This window comes from Macrobrachium nipponense, chromosome 41 (assembly GCF_015104395.2).
Source record: "Macrobrachium nipponense isolate FS-2020 chromosome 41, ASM1510439v2, whole genome shotgun sequence".
NCBI classification, from domain to species: domain Eukaryota; kingdom Metazoa; phylum Arthropoda; class Malacostraca; order Decapoda; family Palaemonidae; genus Macrobrachium; species Macrobrachium nipponense.
Window position 1 is genome coordinate 19866333 of NC_061102.1, and position 13478 is coordinate 19879810.

The 13478-nt window shown below is 33.5% G+C and overlaps 1 protein-coding gene across 1 annotated transcript; it reads right to left on the reverse strand.

Moving 5' to 3' along the window:
* Positions 1-383: 383 nt before the first annotated feature.
* Positions 384-12661, reverse strand: LOC135212566 (lysosomal protective protein-like). The gene is made up of 10 exons (XM_064246109.1): positions 12480-12661; positions 10893-11064; positions 8761-8923; positions 8165-8299; positions 6195-6406; positions 4744-4843; positions 4390-4559; positions 3073-3198; positions 1965-2124; positions 384-1339 (listed from the first exon to the last, which is right to left on the reverse strand). The coding sequence occupies exons 2-10, from the start codon at positions 11051-11053 to the stop codon at positions 1166-1168; spliced, it is 1401 nt and encodes a 466-aa protein (XP_064102179.1). The 5' UTR covers positions 11054-11064; positions 12480-12661; the 3' UTR covers positions 384-1165.
* Positions 12662-13478: the final 817 nt, after the last annotated feature.

Consider the following 13478-nt stretch of genomic DNA (forward strand, 5'->3'; position numbering starts at 1 on the left):
CTGTTCGTGGATGTATATTTGATCCCTCTTCCTGGTTGTTCATGCCCTTCAACTACTGTTGAATCTGTTACAAACTCTGGTGCCTGCTCTATAGTCCTTATTTTGAAATGGGCCATTGGTTTTCAACTTCCGAATCAGCAGCAAGGACTTGACTGCAAGACAGTGAAGTGAATATCCAATTTGGGGTATGTGAAGACAATTCACAAATACTTTCAGTATTTGAAGACAATATAAAAATACTTTTATATAAAAGACAACCAGTGGTGCAAGAAATTAGTTCTGTTTCAAATGTCCAGTGAATATGAAATTCTATTGGAGAAACATATGACAGCTAAAAAAATTATACAAAACTGGGTTAATAGGTGAAGAAAATAAACACCACAAAAAATTAAGTGCTTTTATTTAGTTTTCACCGGTTTCATTAACAATACTGAGATAAGTCAACAGGAAAGCCAATACATCACTTAAATCTTACACAATTTATCAGGAATTCTTAAAAATAAAATATCAATCATTAATGTGTTCTTGAAAAACACAATAGTAAGTATTTTGGACATAGTACACTAAAACCTACAAAATCTCCTCTTCAGATCTGGAACTATTGTTCAATGACTGAAAACTCATGGAAATGATCTACATTAATCAATATACTAACAAATGACAATCATTTATAAAACAAAAACTACATATACTAGTATTCTTGAACACTGTCAATAACCAAAAACTGACCTATGAAGTGAAAATTATTTCTGAAGGGCCAGCCTTTTATTTAATTAATTTAATTTCAACAGATTTAGCAATCTACACAAAATAACAATACTACCTGTAGTATCAAGCTTTAAAAGGATAATTACAGATACCAATAGACACTCTCAGTTACATCCTCTATGAATATGCCTATTCACTTAAAACTGATAAAATTAAGAATGCATAAAAGGTGATAAAAACAAAGTATGAAAGTTAATAAAAACTTAGTATGCATAAAAGAACAAAAAATTAAGTGCTGAAAAACTATAAGATTTTACTACCTCAGAAATATCTACAAATGTGAACCACCATATGTATGACAGAATCTATACAAGCCAAAGTTGGTAACATAGGATAAACAAAAAAACACAGTTATCCAGATGGTTATCATACCAACACCAGTAAATACTGTACTAGACTAATACGGTTTTTTGTAAATGAAAGATGCGATCATTTTCAAAGCAGGACCTGGTTTATCCTCAGGAACCATGTGCCCTGCACCACGAATAGTTACCAAGTCAATGTTCTGGAAACGTTTCACAAATCCTGCCACCTGGCCACCTTCATGCCACATCCTACGACCCTCCAAAACCTACAAATATAGATTAAGGAAAATATTGTATTACTCATAATGAAATTTCTTCCTTTACATTTTAAAGTTAATCAGTTCACTAGGTGATAAGCTTCTAACCACCTACGTATATGGTAATTCTACAAAGCAAAAACACTGATGTTCCTCTTATCTTTCCTTTAATTAACAAAACAATTACACCAATTTATACCATGTATCAAGCAAATAAATATTACTTGGTTTTACTGAACTTTTTGGGAACTTAACAAGCATAAAGTATGGTAACAGTTTTTCACCTGTGAACTTAAATACTATTTACTATTCATACCAATTCTATAGTACTATAGTATACTACAATATGTCACTACAAAATTAAATGTAACAGCCTCAACTCGAAAAATCTAAAATAAGAGATAATTTGCACTCAGCAAACTACTACAGAAAACCAGGAAAATCTTTATTCACCCCATAAGAGAGAAAAGACAATGTACTAAAATTGATTACGATTATGATACAAGAGATTTAACAAATCTTGAAATTAACTACACATATACTGTACTGACATAAAAAAAGGAAAATTCCAAGAGACTAAATAAACTTTACTGTAACAATAACTACTGTATGCATTGCATACACAATTACTAACCTTTAGTCCAAGGCCCTCGACAAACCATTCATCACCCAGAAAGTTGCAAGCCATGTCAATGTCACCATTATACACCAAGCCTCTTACTCTTGGAATAAGATATTCATACTGCTTCCTCATTGTCTTGTACTCTCGCTTGTAATTGTAATTCACTTCGTCACTGGAATGTGCAAAACAAAAATCTGAAAGCCTTCAACACATAAAAAAATAAAAATCCCTAAATCCCTATTCCAAAAAGATTACTTTTCAATGTATTAGTACCTATGATTATATCTAAGTCATATGAAGTCCATTCGTTGAAAATTCTTCACATTTCTCATAAAGGTATTGTATACCTACAAAAAATACTAAGTTTAGGAAATAACAGCTTTTCAAAACTACCAAGCCAATCAGACATATGCCCATCTATTCCTTGGAGTTGGAGGTAGCAGCATTTGCCACTAAAGTTTTCAACATTCTGATTTAGGGATTTCCTGTTTTTCACTTGCTTAATAGTTTTGTGATGTTTGAATTTAGAGAACTTATTACAAGATGAAGTAAAAGCCTTAAAAGCAACAAAAGCACTAAAAAATGACAACAGAATAAACTAAATATCAGAGCTTTTAATTGTAACAACATACAGGATCAACATTACACTATAACTTTATAGAAACATAAAGAGGAAAATATACTTTTTAAGGCTCTAAATCCTACTTTAGAGACAAAAAACAAAGGGCAAAATTAAGCAGCTTCTGTGGGAATACAAATACGACCCTGAATCAATACCAACATTAGCATTAATGGAGGCTAGGTTGAAGAGTAGGACTGTAGTTCATAGGCTATGCACCCTGTCATTCAGCTAATTTTCCAAGCACCTCACGGAGTTCTTACTTGAGAACTGATTAATAGTTCTGGCTGTCCTTTTAGATCCAAAGTACATTTATCATATTACACATTCGCAAAGAGAATATACCTAATTCCAAATGCACACTAGAGAATCTGGTACACACAATTTCAAAACTGGTCCAAACAGTGGACCCTCTGATGGAAAATTTTAAAGTATACATCATGAAATCATTCAAAAGCAATTTTAGAAATAGGAATAAAATAGGGAAATTTCATGACTTACTTGCAAAGTTCAAATTTAGGGAGTTCTTCTGGAATATGAACAGCAGTTCGCACATCAGGATTGTTCATGTAATCCAGAAGATCTGTTCCATTTGTGCAAGGTGGGTTTCCTTTCAAATTCTTAATCCTGAAAATGAGTTGACAGATAGTCTTTTTTCATAAGAGTTCTTTGTTACTGAGAAATAAACAAAACCGCTGGCTTTTGGATACGTAGATTCTGTTTTATAAATTTAAGGTACAGAAACAGCAGTCTAATTTTCTCTTAAATAAAATAATAAATTGCCTGTTAAATAACTCACTATTACTTGTATAAGTGTGTGTTAAAAAATCTCATGAATGGGAGATTAGATTTACATCTGTTAGGTGTCCCGTTAATAGGCTGAAGTATGCTCTGTGTTAAGTGGTCTTGTTCTGGAAATCTTGATCCATTACACATGGCAGTTAGTTACACAAGAGGAGAGCATGTTTTTCAGCCTACCAAAAATGAATCATTCAAGTTATCTCTTTATGTTATGCCAACCCCCAAGAGAGAGTTAATATAGTCATATATATATATAGTGATTAACATAAGTTTTATAGTATTTAAATTAGCAGAATATTTTGCCCCTCTTTTTACACCAACAATGAAAATACATAATACCAATTTCCAAGTTTTAACATATGGTAAAACAAATGTCATGTAACTTTTTTTTACCTTACAGTAAATGAAACTTTTGCATAATCCAAACTACTATTGATATACAGGTTGAAATTAGCTTCTTTATACCATGAGGATTGTTCCCCAATAACTGGCATCAAACAGCATGTGTGTATGCAACCAGGGAACAGAAGCAAAAGTCTTATTCTAACCATAATTTTTTTAATACATCAATCATACAAAGAAAACAAAATTCAATTCACAATTTATATAAGTTGAATAGCACTAGGAAAATGATTGGATCTCAAAAATGTTCAGTGTTGTTATCAATTAACTTCTTGAAGACTGGGCAGTGTAAAAATGCAGTCCCAAAACAGAAATGGAATGATGACACTGTGAACTAGATTTGTGTGCTTACTAAAGGTAAATGCAGAATTTTCCTTTTAATATAAGTCCTATAAAATATGGTTAGGCAAGAGACATTTCAATGATGTGCTCAGTATCTACAACCATGGAGAAAGAGGAAACTACCAAGATAGAAAATCCAGTAACTGTGTACAAAATGCTAGGCTAAGAAAACTTTCTTTAAGCTGGATATATGGAAAACTTTCACTATACACAACGTATTGTGAAAACTCATTGTGGCTTACAAAATTTACTTTAAAAAAGGCTACTATTTACCTGTTCCTGACCTTTCCTAACATAGCTGAATGAGATTCATGTTCTCTGAAGACGTTCGACAAGTCTGCTTCATAGCGTGAGAAGTTTCCTCCTGTACCCGTTGGGCAGTTGTCATACAAGTTATACATGTTCAGACCCTCGTTGTAAATTATGTCTGATGCCTGGCCAACCTATAGGAAAAAGATTCCAAAAGTTAAAAGTATCAAGTTTTGAAATATACCAAGTTTTATCATTTGAATCTCATATCGTAGTCAAAACACATACAAGAATAAAAATATTCTTATAATTCTAACAAATCAGAGCACATTTTCAAAAACTACCATTATTTCACTAACATATAATACTAATGCTTACAGCTTTGGTACACATAGGCCAGTAAGAATTGTAAAAGTTGCAAGTGTCCCTTGCAGCATGTCCACTTTTACAGCAATGGGCAACCAATCTATTCCACAGGCTGAAAAGTAGTTCAAAAAGAAAAGAAACAGTTAAGAACTTCTAAAGACAAGCAAACCATAATTATTAACAGCTCCTCAGAAATTAGCTGTCCCATCCAGTATGTATTTGGTTTTCACGATGCAATAAACTTGCAGAGGTGAGTCATGTTGATTTTTGTATTTTTTTAACACTATAAGACACATTTTCAATGTACTACTACATAATAAATTCTCTTATAATTTCACCAAGGTATAAAATTCATTTTGACTTACCAGTTAGCAATTTTATTATGAGAAAACCAACACAAACTCAATTTTCATTAATTTTACTTTCAGTTAAAACTAATACAATTTGGTACAATTTGCTGTTGGTTTTACTTTTTATCTTATGTGACAGTATATCAGCTATAATTGTAATTTTGCAAAGAAAACGACAAAGAAACATTACAAAAAAATACGTATACCTCACAAAGGTACTGAGTCTCCTCATCTCAGTAAATCTTGTAAATATTTTACAATTAATATACTCAGAACTTGTTACTGATTTTAGTTCTTATCTGTACCATATTGTGTGAGCTGTATTTATAATTTTACAAAATAAAATAAAAGAAATTATTAGAAAAAACATATATAACTTTGTAAAATTAGCATATTTTTTGGAATTTGTTTTCTTCACCATATCCATTTGCATATCTTCCTCTTTCCATTGATGTGTTTCCTTCTTAAATTGGCAACCTAAAGTTTGCTGGTCTGGGGGCATCCTTAATCTATTTTTAGCATGTCCCTTAAGGGTTAATGATCTTGGCTACAAATAACTCTAACCAATTTCAATCTCACACTAAGGGTGATTGATTAATTCCTAGTTATATAATAAAGGTAATAATTGCCATTAACAATAGTGTTTGTCATGGCACTGACTGACTTTGTCTGGACTAAGAAGGTATTAATTATTCAGAACCTAAACCTTCTACTATCCTGCACAATGGACTACCTATGAGAAAGGGAAGGTTTCTACTATGCTTCTGAGGTTGCCAAATGCTGCTTTACAATAAAGTGATGCTGGCAACATAAAAGGTGACAAGAATCTTATTTGAAGGACCTAGAAAATTAGTTAATTACATCATCAATAATTTTCAAATCAACCAGTAATTTGGAAAATTAATAGTGAACTATCAGTTGCTGAGATTTTCATAAGCATGTCAGACTGTTCGTATAAAAACACTACAAAATTGGATATGCTCTCAATATTGGAAACCTTCTGAACTCTTTTTCCCAAATTTATGCTTACTTTAATTATAATCCACATGAACAAGCTTATCCTTAAATACTTTAACACCTAAACGGAGAATTTACTTGCAATTACATACTTACTCTTCTCCATACAGTCCATGGTAATATCCAAAGAAGATAATGGAATCATCATTAAGTTCGTAGCTAGAGAGTCCATTTCCAATGGCATATCCTTTGAAATTTATTTCAAAGTCATCTTGACCCTGAAGGATTCTGACTGATAGTGTAGGAACATAAACACCAGCATACGATTCTCCAGTTACATAAAATTCATTCTTACGATATTCTGGGAACTGAAAATAAAATGTACATATGTATAACACACTGTATAATGAAAATTGACAGCAACATTTGTTTCATGACAATCCCATCATAGCATACCTCATGGCAACATTCATGGTTTCAAAACCCCTAAGACATACCCTTTTCTGAATTTCAGACAAAGAAGGGGAGCAATTATTCAAGCATGTACCATCTACACCCATTGGTAAGTACAAAATACTCTCCTCATAGTTCATGTGTCTGGAATTGTCAATAACAGCAGCTCTATCATAATTTCCTTAGGTTATTTTACTGGGCAGTCATCACTGATCATAAACACCCCTTCTCACTTGCCTTTTTATAATTGCAGATAATCACCACCTTCTCAACTTAGACTTCTGTTTTTTTCTAAATAGTGTAAGTGTAACTTTAACTACCTAGGGCCATTGTCGGCTAACTTCCTATGTCACTACTACTGTGAATTTCACCCTTGTCAAATACTATCTGTGAGAATTTTAGGTATTACTACAAATGTTTCTAGTATAACTTCTTTAATCATTTAAGTCATTGTGGTTAGTGTATAGGTAGGTATGTTGGAGTATTGAGCTATTGTTTCAATTTTTTTTTTTATTTTACTTATTTTTAAGTGTTGATCATATAAACAGTGCCATTAGTATATTTTCCTTTATTTTAATTACACTTGTATTGCTGTTCATTATTGGCATCTACAAACATATTAGAGATGCAAATAATCAATCTAATCAAACTGTGTTTATTGGTAATAAAGTGCTAATTTGTTCTTTTGCCTTTCATATGTTTAGGTATGTTTGTTGTATACCCTAAGCAAACTTGCTTAGGTATTCAAAAGGATGGCCTACTGCACCTATACATCCTTGCTGAAGACACACCTGCACCCATTACACAGCACCTGTTGCAGCAAGCAATGATCACATGCATTCACCTGTGTGAAAAGTCTGGAAATGATTTGCATGACAAGTACCCATGCTATGAGAAGAGGAAGTCTTACAAGTCAAAGGGTAAGAGATTTGCAGCAAATGTTTCTACTTCTGTCTCATTTTTGTGACCAGGTTGGTTTCTGAATCTTATTCTTACTTGGTCAAAGTAAGGTAGTGACAGTTTTCTAGTGATGTGCATCTGTCCACTGTTTGCCTGTACTAGTTCCTCCTAAACCTACTCTACCCCATCATCAGACTGGCTACAGACACTTAAATAAGCCAGTATTTTCTGCTCACTCTGGTTACTGAATCATTTGTTATCTGCTAAGCCCCCTTAACAATTTTGGTGCGGTAATTTCATTCCCTCTTGCAAAAGAGACCCATGCACTTCATTACAAAATCTTTACAAGTCCACCATAATTCCTTCTTGAATCCTTTCATTTTTACCTATAAGTCTGTCATGTATCTACATAGCATGTAAACACTCAATACAAAAATAGAACACACTAAATAAATTATGTACTAAATGGATAATCACCAATTACAAAAGCTTTTATAATGGCAAACATGAAAGCAAAATGACCAGGTTATGTGAACAGACTATAATCAAAAGTTATAAAGAGCTGAAGTGGGTTTTATCATGGGCATTTTGAAAGTGAGAAGTAAAAATACATGTGCAGCCTAACTTTCATCAAATATGTGGGCTGGCCATCAAGGCCTTTCTTTATTGGTAAGCAAGTACAGGAAACAGGAACGTCCATACCTAGTTGAGTGAGTTCTGCTTTTGTCACAGCTTTTTTAAGGTAAAACATGTATGTACTACGTAATACTTACTTTGTTTGTGAAGAAATCCTTTAGGGCATTATAATTTGACAGAGAAGTTTCATCATCACCGGTAGAACAGTCCCCATCTTCACTGTAAGAATAACCAACACATGCTGGGGCTTCAAGGAAGAGTACATTTGCAACCTAAAAAAAAAATAAAATACAGTATGCCTAAAAAGTCAAAACTCTTCAGTCTGTAAAACAAATAACAGTAGTCCTAAATAAATACATTTTTACACAACACTGCAATCCATTCACTCTTGAGTGAACCTAAACTTACATATACATATAATAAAAGTGGGGACGTTCTAAACATTTTGACACCCAACCAGCTTTTTTTTTGAAAAACTATTCAATTGTAATTTTCCAAAGAAACCTATCATTCATCAATTTGCCCACCTTAAAGGTCTTGGAATTCCCTATAGTACACTGCATTCTTTTCCTAGCCTAATTATAACCAAGACTTGTCATAAAATGTCTTCAGAGAATATTCAGCATATGTAATATAAATTATACATCTGAATAGCTACAAAACATAAGTAATCATATTAACAAAGAATGAACGAATCAACATGCTTATCTTATTTTACTTGAATAAAACTTACTGTATTCCATGCATAAGTATTTTCCCTTAGGGTCTTCCCATCTGGGTTGACAATGTAAGGCCCAAGTTCAGCAAGGAGACCTTCCATAGATGAACAACCAGGTCCTCCATTCATCCACAAGACAACTGGATCATTAGCTGGGTTATTAGAAGACTCAACAAACCTGTGAAGACAACAGTATAGGCGCATTAAAAGGTTAATTCATTGAAACTAACCTTTACTAAGTAAGCAGTTTGTATTTGTTACTCTCATCAAAATATTAAAGTGAGATACTATATCTTCTCAAAGGCCAAGATTTCCATATCAAGAACATCCTTCAGAAGGTCACTGATGATGTTTCTCTGATAAGCAGTTTTAATTCTGTCCTCATTATTCAACAAATTCAGTAATGTAAATACTTTTTTCTACCACAGTCATTTAATGAAACCAACAAGTCACACTGAGTCTCATAAAGTTCTTTCAGGGCTGTTCTATTATGTAAACTGAAACTGAAGTAAGGTCAACCTGTGGAAAATGAACAGCTGCTTGAGAAAGACAAAAAGAACAGATGATAAGTAATGGCAGAAAGCAACAGAGCTAGGAGCCAAAAAAATCACTTAAAAATACCTCTAGTAGTGTCTGCAATGTGCCATTCTCTAAGTGGTGCCTTCTATTAGGTGCATGTAATGCATATACCACAAATGTTCACTGTGCACACACCGTAATATCACAAGAAAACATCTTCCCATCTCCTTTATAATGCTCAGAACACTAAACGAAACATGAATCACAATGAAAAAACATGATAACTTGCAAAATAGACATAAAAAAAATAAATATAATGGGTCTTGTCAAGTAAATTTGCAGTAAATAGTGTGGTGTTTTTTTTTTGTTTCAAGAAGAATGTTTTTTATTTGTTTCAACTGTGGGTTGGAGATGGATGAGGAGGTTTAGATTAGGACAGGGGTTCTTAACAGGGGGTATCCATACCCGAGGACCACACACTGGGGTTACATGTAAGGGACTTGATCTCTGGATATTTGTATATATTTAATTTTAATGTGTCAGTGAATACATGGGTACATTTCATAAATAAATAGCTATATAAAACTATAAATGCTTTTGAATTTCTTGTATGTTCTATTCCTAGTTATTCATATCTAGTTTGATACCTAAAGTATCAAACTAGGTATATTAAGTTATATTGTCAACAAATAGGACTTAAGCAAAGGGGGTATGGAACCATACTGGCAATTCATTGGGGGTCTGGAGTCATCAAAAGACTAAGAACCTCTGGATTAGGGTATGTAAGAATAGATATTGACAAACTTAGAATATAAAAATGATGTTGATTTAATCATTAAATATCATCTCACATGACTTGGAAAGCTTGCTTAGTACAATACATCCTGGATCTAGAGATGGGACTCTACAAAAATCCAGAAAAAACAGAAGTACATAATGGGGACTGAGTATGTACAATGGAATGCAACAACCTTAAATGGAGAAAGGATTAATAAATCAGAATTTTTCAAATATCTAGGAACAATGATAGGTTTAATATGATTTTTAAATCATACATACTGGAACTGCAAATAATAGTAAGTTTATACTTAAGTTTAGTATGATCTATATTGAATATGTATCTATATGGCTATACCATCATGGATCATAGGATGATACTGCCAACTACTATATCTAAAAGATTTGGCCAATTTACTAGTATAGTTTTCAGAATATTATCGGTAGGATGGCAGAAAAGGCAGCAATGATACAGTAAGGGAAATTACAGAATTTCCATATATAAATGAGATAATGATCAAAGGGAGATAGCTTGGACATGTTCTTCATCATACTACTGTGAGAATACTATAAGATTTACACCTGGGCTCCTGTAGGTACCAGAAGAGTTGGAAGACAGACCTTTGCAATGTGGTGTTTTTCAGCAAAAATTTTAACCCTTACTAATGTTCATCCAATTGGATTACTTACATGAACTCTGATGGATGCATCTGGGATGTGAAGTATATACTACTGTGCTGTAATTTACTCAATAAGAAAGGAATTCACCTAAGAATAGGGTTCAGTTCAGTAAAAAAGCAGACTAGTACCATATGTTTAAAAGCCACAGTTTTAAAATTTATTTAACTTACCAATAATGTAGATTCTTTCCCTCAGTTCCCTTTAAATAACCACTGAAATGACGGAAGGATATGTTGTGATTCAGTCCTGGTAAAGCAGTAATCTCATCTTCTGCAGGGGCAGCTGACACACCTGCCACTACAAGTGCAAATAAAGGTAGGAACCAATCCATGCTCACAATCCCTGCAAAAATATGGTGAAAATCATTCATATGAAACAGAAATATTGTTTGCAGTGCCATTGAGAAGATTAAGTAATTCATAAAAGAGCACGAACTAGTCATGGAAAAAGTGAAAGAGAAAAACAGATGGGTTAAATGAAATGTTCTGGGTAAATCTAAACATACAATAACTTTGGAAGTTAAAGATGTTCATCAGGTAAGCAAATGCAATTGGTAAATGGATCTTAAAATGAAATATGCAAAAGGGGAAATGCCATCTGATGCGAATCCACTAGTTTGTCAATGGAATAAGTATTCTGACAATTTGTTACCCAAAGGTTAGGATGCCTACCCTCTACCTGACCTTTATTTCAAAGTTTTTGCATTTTAGGCCATTTGGTGGAATTCACTCAAGTTTAGATTCCTCATCTTAAAAACGCCAGTTTCCTCACTGTGGCCCCTACCCATACCCAGTGGGTAAGAATACACTTACACTAAGCCTAGTTGATTGCAACAGCAAAAATTATCATGAATAGGTACATGAAACAAGGCAAACAATCTGGACATATGGTTTCTGTATTTTGAACAGTAGTCAACTCTGTTGCACTGCTGGCTATTCAGATTAACCTAATATAATTTGGAATAAAATGCCAAAACTCTCTGTAGCAATATTCTAGATGGTTGGTTGGTTGCCTAAGCTAGGTCATAAAGCTATTCCAAAAGTTAAGTAGGTCGTCTTGACTTAGGCTAGGTTACTTAGGTAAGGAAAAATTATGTGATTACTATAGGTAGTACTAAATGTTGCCCTATTCCAAAAATAGGTATAGCCTTTAGCCCAAGTAGTGATAACGTCCGTAGTCGCCTTAGATTAATCATTAACTGAGCTTAGGTAGCCAAATAAGTAGTACTAATAATAAACGGTCAGTTTTTTAATTACTAAAACCACTACCATAACACTTTCATTGTAGCTAAACACTGCTTAGGCTACGGCTTAGCTTAGACCGACGGCACTAAGGTATAGGTAACCATATGATTATCTAAAATGACGAACCTAACTACCTATTCCTCAAACTAGTACTAGGCTAAATAGTGGAAGTAGGCCTACTGGTAACTTATAGCCTAGTTGCGAAGATGAAAGCCCGGCCGGCGTTTTACAGTGCTCGAATTAGGCCTACTTACTGTAACAGATTTCACATTAAACAGGCCTACTAGGTATACGAACTACAGGTAGGTACTAGTACTAGGTAGTTAAGCTAGGTACTAGGAAAATCTATGATCTCAATATCAAAATATGTGGCTATGTAGTAGGTAAGCCTATTTACAACGAAAAATCACAATATTAAATAGGCCCTTACACAATGAAAAATACCATTAAATAGGCCCACATATGGTGAAAACCTTAATATTAGTAGCTATAGTAGCACCAGATACAGCTTACCCTCATTGACGTGACTTTCTCCAGTGAATGAGTTGTACTACTCTTGTAAAGTTGTGAGTTGTGACTTGTGACTAAGAGTCATATGCCAGTCCGGTACGAGTGTATCGTGATGGCAGACCGGATGTTACATTAATTCTATCCATGAAATTTGCGTCGTCATTCTGCACTGAGGTTTATTGTTTTTGTTTTTGTGTTGTCAATAGTAGGTCGTTGCTAAGTACGTGTACTTGTGTACTTGATAAAGTAGGAGCAATCAGTTCTTTACGGAATATGAACGAGAGATGATAATTTTGACTATATATATATATATATATATATATATATATATATATATATATATATATATATATATATATGTGTGTGTGTGTGTGTGTGTGTGTGTGTGTGTGTATGTATGTATATAGCTACATGAGAGTATTATTATGAAATCATCTCATTTCCCATTAAGCCTTCATCCACCTATATTAAAAAAAAAAAAAAAAACGGTTCAAAAACGGAAGAAACAGCGAGGGAGAACAATCAACAGCTGTTCATCGTCTCTCTTCACCTGCTGTGGCAGTCCTGCTCTACACATTTATGTATTCACTTTCGAAAGTTCTCCAAAAATTTAGTCGACCTAACTGGCACTGACTTGTGCACCCACCTACCGATAGTTTTATACACAAACTCCCTACTTTATGGGTATGGCACCCACACAAATACTAAAATATCCGTTCTGAGTAAAATTCAGAGACTGCAGAACTAGCAACTTTTTTTCTTAGATAATTTTATTTCTTTAATTGTCTGGATACCTAAACTGTTTAGATTATATACTCTACTATAGCGGGACATATAATTGCTTCTTTTCATCTAAAGTTTTAGTCATGCAGGCCAATGGATAATAATCTGGATCCTGGGATAATCGTTCTTAATATTAGCATATTATCATAAACGTTATACCATTCTGTGCTGTGCAATATAGTGGTTAAGATACTCGTTTCACCAGCATACCCTATGAAT